Source organism: Cetorhinus maximus, chromosome 1 (genome assembly GCF_964194155.1).
Source record: "Cetorhinus maximus chromosome 1, sCetMax3.hap1.1, whole genome shotgun sequence".
NCBI classification, from domain to species: domain Eukaryota; kingdom Metazoa; phylum Chordata; class Chondrichthyes; order Lamniformes; family Cetorhinidae; genus Cetorhinus; species Cetorhinus maximus.
This window is the reverse complement of record NC_135879.1, coordinates 235,926,597-235,944,744: the sequence shown is the minus strand read 5'-3', so window position 1 is coordinate 235,944,744 and position 18,148 is coordinate 235,926,597. Positions and strand designations below refer to the sequence as shown.

At 41.3% G+C, this 18,148-nt stretch overlaps 1 protein-coding gene and 1 pseudogene across 2 annotated transcripts in view; one reads left to right on the top strand and one right to left on the bottom strand.

Moving 5' to 3' along the window:
• Positions 1-8,544, top strand: part of dqx1 (DEAQ box RNA-dependent ATPase 1) — a 164,113-nt gene extending 155,569 nt beyond the window's left edge. For both annotated transcript variants that reach the window (XM_078554678.1, XM_078554671.1), the window contains exons 10-12: positions 3,161-3,351; positions 5,404-5,594; positions 7,510-8,544. In XM_078554678.1, coding sequence (XP_078410804.1) covers positions 3,161-3,351; positions 5,404-5,594; positions 7,510-7,699 — 572 coding nt within the window. In that variant the 3' untranslated portion in view covers positions 7,700-8,544. The remainder of the gene's footprint in view (positions 1-3,160; positions 3,352-5,403; positions 5,595-7,509) is intronic.
• Positions 1,075-1,740, bottom strand: LOC144688769 (peptidyl-prolyl cis-trans isomerase pseudogene; annotated as a pseudogene).
• Positions 8,545-18,148: the final 9,604 nt, after the last annotated feature.

Genomic DNA, 18,148 nt, shown 5'->3' with positions numbered 1-18,148 from the left:
GCTGCAAAAACAGCAACAGCGCAAAATAGATTTTTAAAAATACTTGTTCATTCACAGGATGTGGGTGTTGCTGGCTAGGCCAGTATTAATTGTCCATCCATAACTGCCCTTGAGAAGCTGGTGGTGAGCCACCTCCTTGAACCACTGCAGTCCATGTAGTGTAGGTACACCCACAGTGCTGTTAGGGAAAGAGTTCCTGGATTTGATGTAGCTGCTGTAGTAGGGAATGCATTTATATGGTTGGCTTTATGTCTTCATTACTTAAACATTTGGATTGTGTAGTAGAAGCTGAGCCTGCAGCAAAACCTAACACATGTATGGGGCATCATCATACAGTCCTTCAAGTCCGTTCATTCTGCACAACTTATGCTATCACAAACCCTAACCAATTCATTTGTGTCACATAGAAAAATCATGCTACAAGATAATTACAGATAAGGTCATTTGTCATCCATTCATCTTCATTTATCAATCCAGAGAGATCCTAAAGCCATGTCCACTGTGGAACCCAATTGGTTTTTTAACGATTCCAAGCTTTTGCCTTCACTGCTCTATCTAGAAGTTTATTCCACACATCAATCATTCCTTGTGTGTAAACTTTCCTGATGATATTCCTAAAATTACTTTTCAGTTGTTTGAGCTTGCATCTCCCAGTTCTACTTTTTCAATTTAGTGTGAAGTAATATTGTGGGTTAACTTTTCCTCTGCCCTTAGCATATATCTCTAAGTGCGTGTTATAGAGGGTACTTTATCTGGGAAAGCAAAAGGAAAGAACTTAAGATTCTAGAAATCTGAAAAATGCGCGGCAGGTCAGGCAACTGCAATGGGGAGAATTTGATGTTTCAAATCTGAAGCCTTTATCAGAACTGGGAGAGATTACGGATTAGCAACATCTTAAAAAGAAACAGGAAACAAAGGAAATGAGGGGGAAAATAGCGATAAGTTACAGGCATGAGTAAGTACGCACACATACATTTCTGCCTACTGGCATAGACAAGAAATAGAATGACCTGTAAAGTTATTTTTTTTTTGTAATCGCAAGTGATCAAGTTTTATTTAATCATATAATTCCATTCACGTTTGTCCACAATTAATGATGTTGACAGTACTGCTGGTTTCACCATCATTGCTGCCCAATTTCTCCATCTTCTTTACGACCTCAGAGCCCTCTATAACCTCCCCAAATACAATATGCTTTCTGTCCAACCATGGAGTATCTGCAGGGGATATATAGAATTGGGACCCATTTGTATTTGGCCCAGCATTGGCCATAGACAGGGTACCAAGCCCCGTGTGCTTCAGTTGGAAATTCTCATCGGCAAACTTCTCACCATAGGTGGACTTCCCACCAGTGCCACTGCTCTTTGTGATGTCACCGCCCAGGCACATGAAGCCGGGAATGATTCTGTGGAATATCGAGCCCTTGTAACCAATTCCCTTCTCGCCAGTGCACAATGCACAGATATTTTCTGCAGTTTTGGGGACCACGTCAGCCCTGAGCTCAATGACGATGCGGCCCAGGGTGTTACCTCGGGGGTGGGGGAGGTGGGCGATGTCCATGTAAACGCGGGGATTTTGGTTGTTGGCCATGACACTGCCAGAAGATAGTAACATGGCAAATGTGTTTTCTCTGCCCTCCCCCTTCCCTTCATCCTGTCCCCTATGTAAATGATGTTCATCTGTAGTATCCTCCAGTCTGATGAAGAATCCACACCTGAAATGACTTTAATTCCCCTTTAAGTAGCTGCACTTACAGGCAGTTGCATTACAATGTTTCCTCTGATTCTGTTCATTCTCAGATATCTACCACAATTTCTTCAGATTGTGGATGTTTGCACTGACTTGTACATTATACAGAATGTTACTTTGTATTTTCTATCATTTTTAGAAATCCTCATTGCTAAGTTTCAACATGTCATAAGAGGGTTGTAATTTTAACCAATTAAATGGCCTGAGAGCATACTTGGATATTTTTTGGGTCCTAAGAAAAGTGTTCCTGTTCTTGGCACCATCAGAGGACTTCAGTTGGTTAGGCTGGCCAGTGCCTGCTACAAATGGATGGAGTGCATGTTGTTGTATTATGTTCCTGCCCCACTACCTGGATGTCCATTTTTCAAGCAAGCCTATGTACCAGATAGATCATCTCCTAGCAGCCATTTCAGTTTTAAATAAATCTTGTTGAATCTATCTTGTAATCTTGTGGTAACCCAGTTAGAAGAACTATTTTCAAAGTGTATTCTCACTATAAGGATGTTGACACATGGGGAATACTTTAATTACAATCTACGATGTAAAGTCCAGCAAATATTCCCAAATGTGTAGGTGTTCTCTTTTTAAGTGTAATCAGAGTATTATAAACTTTGAAATGTTCTACTTGTTATTTTTTCAGCCCTGTGGCATATTGACAGTGTGTAAATTGGCAGTGTCCCCCCACACCCTTGTTAAGAAAGGGGAAAAAAAAGGCTTGATCAAAGGTACAGTGGTGGGGCAGTGAAGAGGGAGCATTGTTCTGCATCTAATCTGGAATTGCTTTAATCAGCCTCTCTGATATTAGTCTATATAGAAAATAGTAGGAAATGTGAGCAATATACCGAGCAACTGAAAATGTCTAATTTTGAATACCATAAAGATTCATTTGCTTATTCATGTATGCTGATGAAATTCCATAATCTCTTCTATTTGCTTTAATTGTTGAGAAAACAGCAAGCACAAACCGTGAAGAACTATCAATTGAAATATACCTGTTCCCAACGATCAGCACTTAATTATCATATGATTAACTTCCTGGGGTGAGGCTTGGGCATCCTCGCTGGTGAAATGTACCAGCTGGAGTGAGCTGAAGGGACATCTGAATAAGGAAGCATGCAGAGGACAAGCAGCATCTGAGAGAGAAAGATGTGTTAACATTTCAGTTGCAAGCTTTCATTGGGAGTCTGCTAAACCTGAAATTTTAACAGGTATTTCTCTGATCAGCATGCAGCATATTTCCGGTATTTCTTTTCACCCACTTTTCACCTTTGGCTAAAATCATCAAGTGACCCCACAATTAATGATCTATTGCGCCTGCCAGTTGCTGTCTACATTGTATCCAAAGCTTTTTAATTTATTTATTGGTCAGAGGGCAGTGATATCACATTACCCCTATAAAATCTGCTTGTAGATAATGAAGATGAAACATGGTGTCTGAAGAATTATCTGAGTTATTCTGCTCTGAAGCTGGCTGATGTTGTCCGCTATGAATTGTTGGAACTAATGCAAAGGATTGAGCTGCCTGTATCACCACCAAACTTCGGAATGGAGGAAAACGTGCTTAACATAAAGAAAGCTCTGATCTCCGGCTACTTCCTTAAGGTACGTGATCATGCTGTGCCGTCTCAACTCCTCCAAGGCCAGACATCCAGTCAAAGACCTTGCACGGACTGTATAGTTCCTATTAATTCAGTTATGTTGCATGCCCATTCTTGTCAACCTCACTTGGAGAAAACTCTGTCAGTGAGTTGCATCATTACCGGTGTAATGTTTGACAGACAAGCTATAGTGGTGCTCCTCCACCTGTTATGCGATACACAAGGCCCCAAAATCTTTGCCTGTTTTAGACTATTAGATTAATTATTGGCTATAGCCATGGAAATTGTTAGTCTCACCCCACTGTATGGTTGGAAGGCACAACTGCCTGTGTCATTATATCCTGACCAAAAGCATTAAGTCAGTTTACAACTGCAAGAGTGTAAAACCACAGACTAAAAAAAATCTGCAAAACCCTGTTGATGGTGCATAAAATATATTTCAAAGTTCATTTTAAATATTGAAATAGCTGTATATCTTTTTGTCAGTTTTTAAATTCAATATTCAACTAGCGCTGTTACAATTCAGATTAATTCACAGAATCACAGAATTGTTACGATGTAGAAGGAGGCCATTCGGCCCATCGTATCTGCACGGCTCTCTGAGCATTTTAACTTCATGCTGATCTTCTGTCTTTTCCCTGTAACCCTGCACATTGTTTCTATTTAAATAATCATCCAAAGCCCTCTTGAATGCCTCAGTTGAACCTGCCTCCACCACACTTCTAAGCAGTGCATTCCAAACCCTAACTACTTGCTGTGTGAAAAAGTTTTTTCTCACCTCGCATTTGCTTCTTTTGCAAAACACTTCAAAACTGTGCCCTCTGGTTCTTGATCCGTCTATGAGCGGGAACAGTTTCTCCCTATCTACTCTGTCCAGACCCCTCGTGATTTTGAAAACTTCTTTCAAGTCTCCTCTTTGCCTTCTCCTCTCAAAGGAAAACAGTCCCAACACCTCCAATCTTTCCTCATAACTGAAGTGTCTCATCCCTGGAACTATTCTCGGAAACTTCTCCTACACTCTCTCCAATGCGTTCACATCCTTCCTATAGTGTGGTGCCCAGAACTGACCTTTGAAAAGTAATCATTTTTTTAAAAAGAAACCAAAAATGCTGAGAATATTTAGGAGGCTGGCCAGTATCAACTGGAGAAAGGTATTTCCGGCAGACCCTTCATGAGACCTGAAATGTAAACAGCTACTGTCACCTCTATCTGAGTTCAATTGATGAAAACCTATTGCAAATAGAATATTTAGTCTGAACTTCATTAATAAGCTACCTCTAAACCTGTTCCAAAGAAGCCTTTTCCCAATATCTGCACTATTTAGACGGTTTGGCATTGGCCGAAATCATACTGCTGGTCGCCAGAAAAATGATTTCCCACAAACTCTATAAAAATGGCAATTTCTTTTTATTCCTTCATGGGATGTGGATGTTGCTGGGAAGGTCAGCATTTGTTGCCTATCCCTCATTGCACTTAAGAAGGCAGTGAGCTGCCATCTTGACAACCGAGTGGCGTGTTAGACCATTTCAGAGGGCAGTTAAGAGTCAGCCACATTGCTGTGGGTCTGGAAGCACATGTAGGTCAGACCAGGTAAGGATGGCAGATTTCCTTCCCTAAAGCACATTAATGCAGCAGGTTGTTTTTTATGACAGTCCAGTAGATCATGGTCGCCTTTATTCCAGATTTATTTAATTAACTGAATTTAAATTCGCAAGATGCTGTGGTGGGATTTGAACTAGTGTCTCTGGATCATTAGCCCAGGCCTCTGGATTACTAGATAAGTAACGTAACTACAGTTGTACATTTCCCATTGATGAGTGTCACAGTTATTTATGATGCATGTAAAAAAATCTTTAAAGTGTCACCTTGAGGCGCCCCACAGGGTGAAGCTGTTGTCTTATTCCTATGCACTGGTAACTATTCAATTCCATGGTAAATTAAATATGCACTTTTTATTTAACTAACTAATTATGCTTTTTTTTAATCCTTTCCCCTCTGCTCCCTTCCTACTGTTACCCCTTTCCCTCTTGGGGGCAAAAAACAATCCTGTTTCTAGGTAGCAAGAGACGTGGATGGCTCTGGGAATTACCTGATGCTGAATCATAAGCATGTGGCTCACTTGCATCCTTTATCATGTTACCTCACCAGGAAGCCTCGGCCCCGGCCTCCCTCCTGGGTCCTTTATCAAGAGTTTACCATTTTCCAAGACAACTGCATCAGCGTTGTTTCTGAGATTAATCCGGAAATGTAAGACTGCTACTAAATGGTCCTTGTCTTCAGAGTTAGTGTGTACGTTACACGGTATATGGGGAGAGAAAGCTACTGGAAGTGTGTCATGCTCTCACTATATTCATATATCTGGAATAATATCTTTTCATTGAGATCTGCCATGTATTTTCTTATGAGAAAAAAGTGAAGTAATCCAAGGGCAACACTATAACTTGGGTTAGGAGTGTGTTGCAACAGCCTAGCATATTTAAAGTGTTCTGGTTATGCCCCAAGCTATGAGGATAGCTAATTTTAATTTTAATTTCCACATTTAAATTAATTTACAGCCAATGACTTACTGCAATGATTAATAGTTTTTATTCTTATTATTAAGCTGACTCTTCAGTTTTTACAATTGCTTTCACTTCTCAGCTGGTCTGTTCAGATTTCAGTCTTCACAACCTGGTTTAGTGGTTCCAAACAAAACATTTAACTTCTAAATTCAAGTCACTAGTATAACCAGAAACAGGAAGAATCTGAAAACACTACAATTAGCACCATAATCCAATCCAGCTGTTTCATACGCTTCAGCCAATTTCACAGGTTTTAGCTCATGCTCCCACTCCCAAGCTTCTTTGGCAGCCTTCCGTATGAAACTGTGTCAGAGAGTTTTTGCAAGTGTAGGTATGCTACATCATAGGGTTTTCCAAAGTTCATTTGGGTATCACTTCCTGAAAAAGGGTCAAGGAGTTGGTCAGGCAGGATCTTCCCCCTTCTGAATCTGTGTTGGTGGCTATTTACTACAGTTGTAACCTTCGAGTTGCTCTATATGCTGTACTTTCGTTGTCGGAGTGTGTTTTGTCTTAAAACCTTTTTAAAATGTTTATCACTAGGCTTGCCCCATCGCTATACCCAACTCCTCCTAAATTACTCTTTCGCTGAAGAATGATTTCCACACATCGACCCTAAATTTGCTTTTTATTAGTTTGAATCCGAGCCCCCCCCTCCCCCCCCCCACCCCTCTTAGGTCCTTCTGTCAGAGTTCAGCTGATAAAGAGTTGTATCCAGATTTAAGTCCAAAATAGAAGACAAGTGTCTGTGATATTATTTTTGCTCCATTTATTATAGAATATAAAATATATTCACAAAATATAAAGTAAATTGATGTAAAAACCGAAAATGCTGGAAAAACTGAGCAGGCCTGACAACATCTGTGGAGAGAGAAACAGAGTTAACGTTTCAAGTCTGCACGACTCCTCTTCAGAGTAGATTGATGCACTGGGGATTTCTTGAAATATCAAATTTACTTTTGTTTTAAATATCCTGGTGCTGCTATGTTGAAGGAATGGAATTTATATTTCATAAAAGACTTGCAGAATGAGCAGGTAATCGGCAAAAATGTGTGTGAGCTGGGGCATTTTGGTAGGAGGGACAAGGGGATCGCCTACCCCTTGGAAAATGTGCGTCTAAGTGGGGTAGAGGAATCAGGGATACAGATACACAAACCTCAAAGTAGCAATGCAGGTTAATGCTACATTTTAAACAAAACAAAAACAAAGAAAACACTGGGATTAATTTCTAAAGGGATAGAATTGAAAAGCCACAAAGCTATGTTAAACTTGTATAGAACCTTGGTTAAACCATATTTGGAATACCCTCAACTGTTCTGAACTGCATATTATAGGAAGGACATAGTGGTGCTGAAGGTGCAAAAAAAAATTTCAGAATACCAGAACCAGGAGGTTATACCTATGTTGACGGGGTTAGAAGAAGCAGGGTAGGGGAAGGCTCTTGCGGAGTATAAACTTTGACATGGAATTGTGGGAGGAATTGCCTTTTTATGTGCTGTAAATATTAAGTATACCTCATTGTTGTTAAAACAATTCTGAGGAATGAATTTGAAACTGAATTCTGACACCAGCCTGTTGGATTTTGTTTTTTTTTTCCTTCCTAGGCTGATTGAGTTTGCGCCACAGTACTACCTTAGCAACCTACCAGCCAGTGAGAGCCGCGACCTGCTCACAAAGCTTCGGGAGAAGCTGACTGGCACAGAAACACAGCAAGATGAAGAGGCAGAAGAACCCCTGAAGGAAGATGAAGACGCAGGAGAGGTTGAAAATGAGGAGCTCTGCCTACTTCAGTGAATGGGAAGAAAAGCAGTAGCACCTGGGTAGGCAAAGGGACCAGTGACTAACGATAGCTGGTCATTGAATCTCCTCGTACACGGCATGGGAACCAGATCCAGCGTTTAAATAGAATCACCACTTTCTTCTTGAGAAGAACCAGAGGAGAAAATGAGGAGAATTTTTTTCTTGCTCAGTGAATTATGATTTGGAATGCACTACCTGAAAGGATGGTAAAAACAGATTCAACAGTAACTTTCAAAAGGAATTCAGATCTATACTTGAAAAGGAAAACATTGGGGAAAGAGCAGAGGAGTGAGTCTAATTGGATAGCTTTTGCAAGGAGCAGAGACAATGGACTGAATGGCCTCACCCACAGCTGTATAATTTTTTGATTCTGGTCAGAAGGTATCTTGCTTCAGCAGTCAGTGAGTCACTTTCAATGGCAAGGACTCCCCTGACCTGTCTTTGTCCATTCTCCTCCAAGGGATGTATGGATGATGTAGTGGGTTGGTATACTGTCCTTTCACCTGCTGGAACTCAGCACAGAATGCATGTAAAAGTACATGTAATGCATATAAGGTGAAATGAATTTGGGCAGTCAAAACCCATTTTCAGTGTGAGCGTAGAATTGCCTATAACATGGTAGTGTCACTCCAGGGTGACAGCTGTAGAAATAGTCGAATGCTGTATGGATATAGCAGTGGGTACTGTACTGAGATTGGCACTTAGGCAAATATTTGGGTCAGCATAGAGGCAACTTTACCCTGTGGCTCACGATACTGTACCTTACTTCTGCTCAAGTATATAATGCTAGCAATTGGAAAGTGTTCCATTTCCCAATGTTAGCATCCCTCACCATGAGCAAAAAATAAAGAAATTCTTTAAAATAAAAAAGTCACCACAGGCCCAAAGATATGAGATTTAAAGAATCTTCAAACCTCTCCATTAATTCTTTTAAAAGGATGTCAGATTGTTACTGGAAAAGGAGTACTTCAGGGTATGGGGATTGAGCAAAGATTAGATTAGATGGTTGATTATGTGAAAAACATCACAGGTTTGATTTACTGAATGGCTTTTTTTGTGTGCTGTAACACTCCCCACCACCATTTTTGGGTGGGCTATCCCTTATTCTATTCAAGAGCTGAATAGTGCAACTAGCCATCAAGCCTCATCTCTACCATGGAAGGATTCGAGCGCAGGTGTGTGCATGGGTGTGGGGTGTCTGCCTGCGAGTGTCTGCTTGTGTGCATATCTGTGTGTGTGTGTCTTTCTCTTTGTCTGTGGGTGTGTCCATCTGTGAGTGTGTCCTTGTGCTTGTGAGTGTGCATGTGTGTGTGTGTGTCTGCATGCTTGTGCGTATTTGGAAACCCAAATCAGTAAGTTTGACCCTTGCAGATTGCATGAAAGGCAAGTAAAGCTTGGTCAAAAGTAATACAATAGCATCTGTAGTATAATGCAATGTTTGTCTTTTTAAAAGCTTGGGCACTACATTGATTATATAGTTACTAGGAATTATGTTGTATGCCTGGATTATAACTTTCTCCTTTATCATTTTTATAAAGTTTTATGTTGTTCTCATTTTCACAGTCGCATGCATGCAGGCAACAGACAATTTCCTTCAATGTGAAAATCTTGCACTTGTAGAACACTAAGCTCACTGGAATGCTGAGCAAGCTGGGACCAGTTGTGGGGCAAACAAAGCCAAGTTATATGTTGTGTCTACTTAATTCTCTAACTTCTGAAAATCGTTGCAAGTGCAATGTCTAGATAAAGCTCAGCATTAGAACAAAATGAAAATTTCACATCCCAGCCAGCAAGATGCATATTCCACTCTCGCAAGTCTAAAAACAGATGTGCTCGACGTTACAGGCACCTTTGCTCGTGAGGAACATTAGCACGCTACTGAATTGGTTACTCTGCCCATGCTCATTCCGCATATTTATGCAGTTTTCTAAAGTTGCATTCTGAGCAAGTGGCTGATAAGTTGCAGTTTCCCAGTATCTTTCGATGTGTAGAGTTTGTCTTTCCAATGCTTTTTTTCACTGCTCAGCTGCATCTTGAACATGGAACAAAGGTTGATGGGAGAACAGTACAGTGCCCTGTTTATTGCAGGTCTAAACTGCTATTATTTTTTGTTTATATGCTTTTTCCTAGCCTAAACTTCAACTGAAAAACAAAATTGAGAATTCTGGAATTCAGCCAGTGGTAGCCAACACCAGAGCATATTTTTGTGTTGTGTTTCAAGATTTTAGACTATACTCTAAATTGCAAATGTGAGGGGGTTTTTCTTCCCCCTTTTGTGTGTGCGACTGTGTACTTAGGGCTCTAGATTTTTTTCACTTCTCATTGCAGCTGAAATAGGATTTTTGAATGAACCTGAAACACTCTTTACCTTCAGGTTTCTAGAAGGCACTACCACAAAAGGCAGTTTGGGATGAGTAAATCACTGATAGTAAATTGACCAATCCTCTTTCTCATAGCAGATAAACACACAGACCAGTTGCTATGCAGACTAAAAGTGCCAAGTTTGATTCTGCAGGCTGTGTTCAGTTAGCTGCTCTCAGGCAGGGTACCAACTTGTGGCCTGAGTACCCAAGATTAAGGAGGATGAAAAATATTAACTGAAGTTCCCACTCTTGGTCGCTATCTTGGTCAAGAAAATAGATATTGGATAAGAACAGGACTAGGCTGAGCTTATTGCCTGGCGCATGAACAGATGCTGTCCAGGCTCACGTGAAGAATGGCTGCTTCACTGAGTTATTGGAAGACCGTCACCTGTGAAATCTGACCCTAGCAAAGGGTAGCAACCTCACAAGAAAAAAGGGAAAAAATCAGAGCAAGGATAGCAAACAATTATTTTTAGAAAGTGGCATCTTCAACTCTTGGTTGTAATGATGAGATCTGAAGTTTTATCGTGGCAAACTTGAATAATTGTGATTTTGTTTTATTTCATGATTTTAAAAAGGGTGCTCTGGTGGGTTTTAACTAGTTAGTTTACCTCATCAACAGTGCAGATATTAGCATCTTAAAGTTGAATGAATCTATACAACATTTATAATCAGCACGATTAGTAGCTTCAGAAAACATGTAGAATTGGGGATTTTTTTGGTGTGTTTTTTGAACAGATCCTTAATCATTTCATCTTGAAGGGGAAGAGAGATCTGCAACTAATTTAGAGGATGGATGGCCTCTTTGGCTGGTTTAAAACTGGATGCTGGAGGGTTGGTGGAGTCTTCAATAATAGCCCCACTGTAAATTTGCCAGATCCACAAAATCCAGTTTGCTGGAAGTCATATTTTTGCCAGATTTAGTGAAGTTGGCAAGTTTTCAATGAGATTGCTGCTTTACGTGCCAAGGCTGGTGGCAGTAACAAAATTCTTAAGGCCAGTGGTACATCAATGGTCTGTAAACAGGACTAGACGGAAGCTTCAAATCTAGACAATTAAGTGCTGTTGCAAATTGCTAAGTGCCAATTCAGATAGCTTTTTTTTCCGATAATCGGAATTTCTCATAAAAATTGACTGGGGTAAGGGAAGCTTTAAGGGTGTATTTCAAAGCTGGGTTTCACTTTACCATTAAGGCAGAATGTACTGTTTTTATCCTCCGGAAGGGAAAAGCTTGCACATTTTTCAGTCAAGAAAATAAATCTTTTACTGTCTTCTGCACGTTGATGTAGATGTAGTAATTCTCTTTACCAGGAATGTTCATTTATTTCAAATAATTCTATAACTATTTGACAGCTGAAGCAATAAATATATAGACACATTTACATTGAGCCTTGTGTCTCAGAACTGTCGGATACTGTGCTTCAAATGCTATAAAACTTTTCTCATAAAGTAAGGGACACTTTAAATGTATGAGGATTGTTTGTCAAACATTATTGGAGTTCTTGCCTTGGAGGAAAGTAAAAATTTACAGGGAAGTAGCAAATAAATTAGGCTGGCATCCTGTAAGACTACAATCCTCCGTGTAACAATACATGTTCGCTATTGAAGTGTTTAAATTGCGAATCACAAAGTAATTTTAGTCAGTAAGATCCGTATGTATTTAAAACTAAAGCTGTACGAGTCATAAGTAACCTGGAGCTTGTGTAAAGCTTCAATTCCTTCTCCCAATGAAAGCTTTATAATTTATTTGAAAGGATAGCACAGTTATAATGTTGTTTCTCTGCACTTAATTTAAGGTGTTGGGGTTTTATCCTTTCCCTATGTAATTTATTTTCTATACGAGTGCCAATTGCACAGATGATAGGCAAGATGTTGTGCTACTATTGATTTTGAAGCAAATAGAAAATATAGGTGTTGCTGCTATATTTATTTCTGATTCACTTTCTCCCCTTATCTCGAATCCTGGTCTTGTAAGCACAAATTTTAGGAACTTCCTTTTTACTGAGGAAGAAACTTGCTGTAAAATTTAGTCGACTATGAAATTATTGTACTTTTCTGAATGTTGGACAATATTTAAAATTATGTAGAAAATTTCAATGGTGTCACCAATGTCAATTTTAATGACTGCAAAGTAAAACTAAAAATAGTCTTGTTTTATTGTATTTTGTTTACAGAGTGCATATTACACTGTAAAATCATTATTACAAATTTGGGTCTGTCTCTAATACTTACTCTGGTTCAGTAGCATCACTTGCTCAAATCAATTGATCCCGTGCTACCTACCTGTCAGTGTAGACTCACACTGACCAATATTAACTTGTTTGATAACATAGCCATGGCTGTAAAAGTGCTTGTGATTAGATGTGGGCATTCACAGTCTTTCGAAGGTTGGCGAAGGCGAATGTTCTCTTGCAGCTAGAGTCATTCCTGATACAGAAGAAGATGGTGGTGGTTATTCAAGCCCCAATCATTATAGCTCCCAGCACGTTGCTCCAGGAGTTTCTTAGGGACTTGTCTTCACTACAACCATAGTTCACTGAACATTCCACAATGTACAACTTAATTTACAGCTCCTCCAATCATGAGGCGGCCCATGCCTATCTATACCAGTCCTTGTATGATATTCACATTTGGGCTAATGAGGCCCAGGCAACATTTAAGCCACTGGTGTCAATAGTGGGAGGCAATCAGAAGAAATATTTTACCACAAATTAAAAGGATTGGACTCACAAATCTAAACCCCGCTGGATGTTGAAGAGCATATAGATTAGGATGATGCCAAAACTAGCTTGTCAAATGCCAAGAGTTCAATACTTCAGAAAGTGTGGAGAATGCAGGGGTGAAATTAAAAAGGAAATTAGGAAAGCAAAGAGAAGGCATGAGAAAAATTTTGGGAAGTAAAATCAAGGAAAACAAAAAATGTTTTTTAAATGCAAAAACACAAGAGGGTAACTGTGGGAAGAGTACAGCCAATTCAAGACCAAGATAACTTGCCTTTTGAAGATATGGGCATGGTTCTTAATAAATATTTGCATCTGTTTTAACATAAAGCAGACATTGTAGTTAAGGCCGAGTGTGAAATGTTGAATTGGAGAAACATATTAAGAGAGGAAATGTGAAGATGTTTAGCATCTTCTAAAGTGGATAAATCTCAAGCAGTGCATGAAATGTATCGCAAGGTTGTTAAGGGAAACAAGGGTAGAAATGATAGAGGCTCTGACAATCATTTTCCAATCCTCTCTGGCTACAGGTGTGGTGCCGGAGGACTGCTAATGTTGTATCACTATTTAAAAAGGGAAGAAGGGATAGCCTGAGTAATTATAGTGCAGTGTAGGTGGAGGCAGTGGTGTATTGGGATTGTCAGTGGAATGGTAATCCATAGACTCGGAATAACCAGGTTTTGAATCCCACCACAGCAGATGGTGGAATTTGAATTCAAAAGTCTAATGATGACTATGAAACCATTATCAATTGTCATAAAAACCCATCTGGTTCACTAATGTCCTTTAGGGAAGGAAATCTGCTGTCCTTACCTGGCCTGACCTACATGTGACTCCAGATCCACAATAATGTGGTTGACTCTTAAATACCGTCTGAACAAGAGCAATTGGGGATGGGCAATAAATGCTGGCCTAACCAGCAATGCCCACATCCTGTCGACGAAAAAAAATCAGCCTAACTTCAATGGTGGGCAAATCATTGTAAATTGTCACTGAGAGAGGCATGGGTTTGTAAAGGGAAGGTTGAATATGCTTTGAATTTCTTGAGAAGGTGTAAAGGCTCGATGAGGGTAGGTCATTTGATGTACTGTACATATGTTTTAAGGCTTTTGACAAGGTCCCACATGGCAGACTGATCAGTAAATGAAAAGCTCATGGGATCCAAGGGAAAGTGGCAAGTTGGATCCAAAATTATCTGAGTGTCAGGAAGAAAAATGTTACAGTGGCCAGGTGTTTTTATGACTGAAGGCTGTTCCCGTGGGGTTCCGCAGGGCTAGTAATATAAAAGAAGATTGAAAGAGTTTTTTTAGATATATAAAGGGTAAGAGAGAGGCAAAAGTGGACATTGGGCCGCTGGAAAATGACGCTGGAGAAGTAGTAGGGGGGGGGGAACAAAGAAATGGCGGAGGAACTGAATAGGTACTTTGCGTCAGTCTTCACGGTGGAAGACACGAGTAACATCCCCAAAGTTCAAGAGAGTCGGGGGGCAGAGATGAGTATGGTTGCCATTACCGAGGAGAAGGTGCTAGGAAAACTGAAAGCTCTGAAGGTGGATAAATCACCTGGACCAGATGGATTACACCTCAGAGTTCTGAAGGAGATAGCTGAAGAGATAGTGGAGGCATTAGTGGTGATCTTTCAGGAATCACTGGAGTCAGAGAGGGTCCCAGAGGACTGGAAAATCGCTAATGTAACCCCCCTGTTTAAGAAGGGAGTGAGGCAAAAGACGGGAAATTACAGGCCGATTAGCCTGACTTCGGTCGTTGGTAAGAATTTAGAGTCCATTATTAAGGATGAGATTTCAGAATACTTGGAAGTGCATAGTAAAATAGGGCAAAGTCAGCATGGTTTCAACAAGGGGAGGTCATGCCTGACAAATCTGTTAGAATTCTTTGAGGAGGTAACGAGTAGGTTAGACAAAGGAGAGCCAATGGATGTTATCTACTTGGACTTCCAGAAGGCCTTTGGCAAGGTGCCGCACAGGACGCTGCTCAGTAAGATAAGAGTCCATGGTGTTAGAGGCAAGGTACTTTCATGGATAGAAGATTGGCTGTCTGGCAGGAGGCAGAGAGTGGGGATAAGGGGGGTCCTTAGGGGGTCAGGGGTCAGTGTTGGGACCACAACTTTTCACTTTATACATTAATGATCTAGATGAAGGAACTGAGGGCATCCTGGCTAAGTTTGCAGATGACACAAAGATAGGTGGAGGGACAGGTAGTATTGAGGAGGCAGGGAGGCTGCAGAAGGATTTGGACAGGTTAGGAGAATGAGCAAAGAAGTGGCAGATAGAATACAACGTGGGGAAGTGTGAGGTCATGCACTTTGGTAGGAAGAATAGAGGCATAGACTATTTTCTAAATGGGGAGAGAATTCAGAAATCTGGAGTGTAAAGGGACTTGGGAGTCCTAGTCCAGGATTCTCTTAAGGTTAACTTGCAGGTTGAGTTGGTAGTTAGGAAGGCAAATGCAATGTTGGCATTTATTTCGAGAGGACTAGAATACAAAAGCAGGGATGTGCTGCTGAGGCTTTAATAAGGCTCTGGTCAGACCACATTTAGAATATTGTGAGCAATTTTGGACCCCGTATCTCAGGAAGGATGTTCTGGCCCTGGGGAGGATCCAGAGGAGGTTCATGAGAACGATCCCAGGAATGAAAGGCTTAACGTATGAGGAACGTTTGAGGACTCTGGGTCTATACTCGATGGAGTTTAGAAGGATGAGGGGGGATCTGATTGAAACTTACAGAATACTGAAAGGCCTGGATAGAGTGGTCGTGGGGAAGATGTCTAAGGTCGGGTAAGTATTTACTACTTTTATCGCTTATAGTTTAAGTTCTTTTTGTGGCTTATAGTTTGTATATTCTGTAGTAACAAGGATCAGAAAAGAAGGGCCCTAGAGTAATTGATTTAAAAGGTTTAGTTTGAAGGGATAAGTCATGGCAGGAGAGCTCAAAGCTGTGGTGTACTCCTCATGCTCCATGTCGAAAGCCAGGAACATTTCCAGTGCCTGGGACCAGCATGTGTGCAGGAAGTGTGTCCAGCTGCAGCTCCTGGAACCTTGGGTTTCAGAGCTGGAACAGCGGCAGCGGACACTGGAGCATCCACAAGTCTGAGAGCATTGCGGATAGCATGTTTAGAGAGGTGGTCACACCGCAGCTGAAGGGACTTGAGGAAGGAAGGGAATGGGTTTCCAAGAGAAACGGGCAGGTAGATCAGGAGTCCCCTGGGGTCCCACTCGCAAATCGGTATTCCATTTTGGAGACTGATGAGGGCGTTGGTTCCTCTAGGGAGTGCAGACAGAGCCAAGCTTCTGGCACCACAAGCAGCCTGTCTGTACAAGAGGGTATGAAGAGAGAAAGAGCAATAGTAATAGGGTATTCTATAGTCAGGGGAACAGACAGGTGCTACTGTGGCCATCAACGTGACTCCAGGATGGTGTGTTGCCTCCCTGGTGCCAGGGACTGGGATGTCACTGAACGGCTGCAGGGCATCCTGAAGGGGGAGGCTGATAGGGCAGAGGTCATGGTACATGTTGGCACCAATGACATAGGTAGAAAGAGGGATGAGGTCTTGCATCAAGAATTCAGGGAGTTAAGCAGTAGACTAAAAAGCAGGACCTCTCAGATTGTAATCTCTGGATTACTCCCTGTGCCACGCACTAGCGAACACAGAAATAGGAGAATAGTGCAGATGAATACGTGGATTCAGAGTTGGTGCAGGAGGGAGGGTTTTAGATTCTTGGATCACTGGGACCGTTTCTGAGGAAGGTGTGGCATGTACAAGCGGGATGGTCTACATCTGAACCAGAGTGGGACTAACATCCTTGCGGGCAGGTTTGCTAGTGCTGTTGGGAGGAATTTAAACTAATTCGGCAGGGGGAGGGGACACAATGTTAGCAGAATAGGGACACATCATAATATAATACAACAATCAAGTCAGAGGGAGTACAGCTGCATTAAGTTTCAAGGGAGTAAGGCAAGGTTGGATGGCCTTTACTTTAATGGTAGGAGTATTACAGGTAAAACAGATGAGTTAAGGGTGAGGATTGACACGTGGAATTGTGATATAGTAGCCATCACAGATACATGGTTGAGGGAGGGGCAAGATTGGCAGCTCAACATTCCAGGATATAGAATCTTCAGATGAGACAGGGGATGGGGTAAAAGAAGAGGAGGCATTGCATTATTAGTTAAGGAATCAGTTACTGCAGTAAGAAGAGATGATATCTTGGGGGAGGCATCGAATGAAGCTTTGTGGGTAGAGCTTAAGAATAAAAAAAAGGCAGCCACATTGTTAGGTGTGTATTATAGATCCCCAGATAGTCAGCGGAAAATTGAGCAGCAAATATTGCGGAGGTGTGTAAAAACAAAAACAACAGGGTAATTATATCAGGTGATTTCAACTTTCCCAACATTAATTGGGATAGACATAGTGTTAATGGCTTGGATGGAGTGGATTTCTTGAAACGTGTACAGGGAAACTTTTTAGGTCATTATGTAGAGGGTCGAACAAGGGACAGCGCAGTGCTGGACCTAATTCTGGGGAATGAAGCCGGACAGGTGGCTGAGGAGCTGCTGGGTGAGCGTTTTAGTGATAGCGACCACAACATGGTACAATTTAAGCTTGTTATGGACAAAGAAATAGAAAAGTTGCAAAAAAATGTTTTGGATTAGGGGAGAGTGGATTTTAGTAAAATAAGGCAGGATCTGGCCAAGGTAGACTGAGAACAGTTACTTGTGGGGAAATCTACAGAAGAGCAGTGGGGAGCATTCAAAAAGGAAATGGGGAGGGTACAGGCTCAACATGTTCCCTCTAGGGTGATAGGAAGGAGTAACAAGCCCAGAGAACCATGGATGACCAGAGATATTCAGGATATGATCAGAAGGAAAAGAGAGGCTTTTAGCAGGTACATGGGGGACAAATCAGTGGAGACATTAGTGGAGTACAAAAAGTGCAGGGTGGAGCAAAAAGGGGATATGAGAAAGCTCTGGCTGGTAAAAGTAGGGAAAATCCCAACATATATAAGCATATCAATGGTAAGAGGATAACCAGGGAAAGAATAGGGACCAAGGGGGCAATCTATGGGTGGAGCCAAAGGACATCGGTAGAGTTTTGAACGAGTACTTCACATCCATCTTCACCCAAGAGAATGGGGATGAAGGTATGGAACTCTGGGAGAGAAACTGCAAGGTTCTTAGGCAAATTGATAAAGGGAGTGACAAGGTATTGGAGATGTTGGCAGGCTTAAAAGTGGACAAATTTCCAGATCTGGATGATTTATGTCCCAGACTGCTGAGGGAGGCAAGGGAGGGGATCGCAGGAGCTCTGACCCAAATTTTTAATTCCTCTCTGGCCAAGGGGG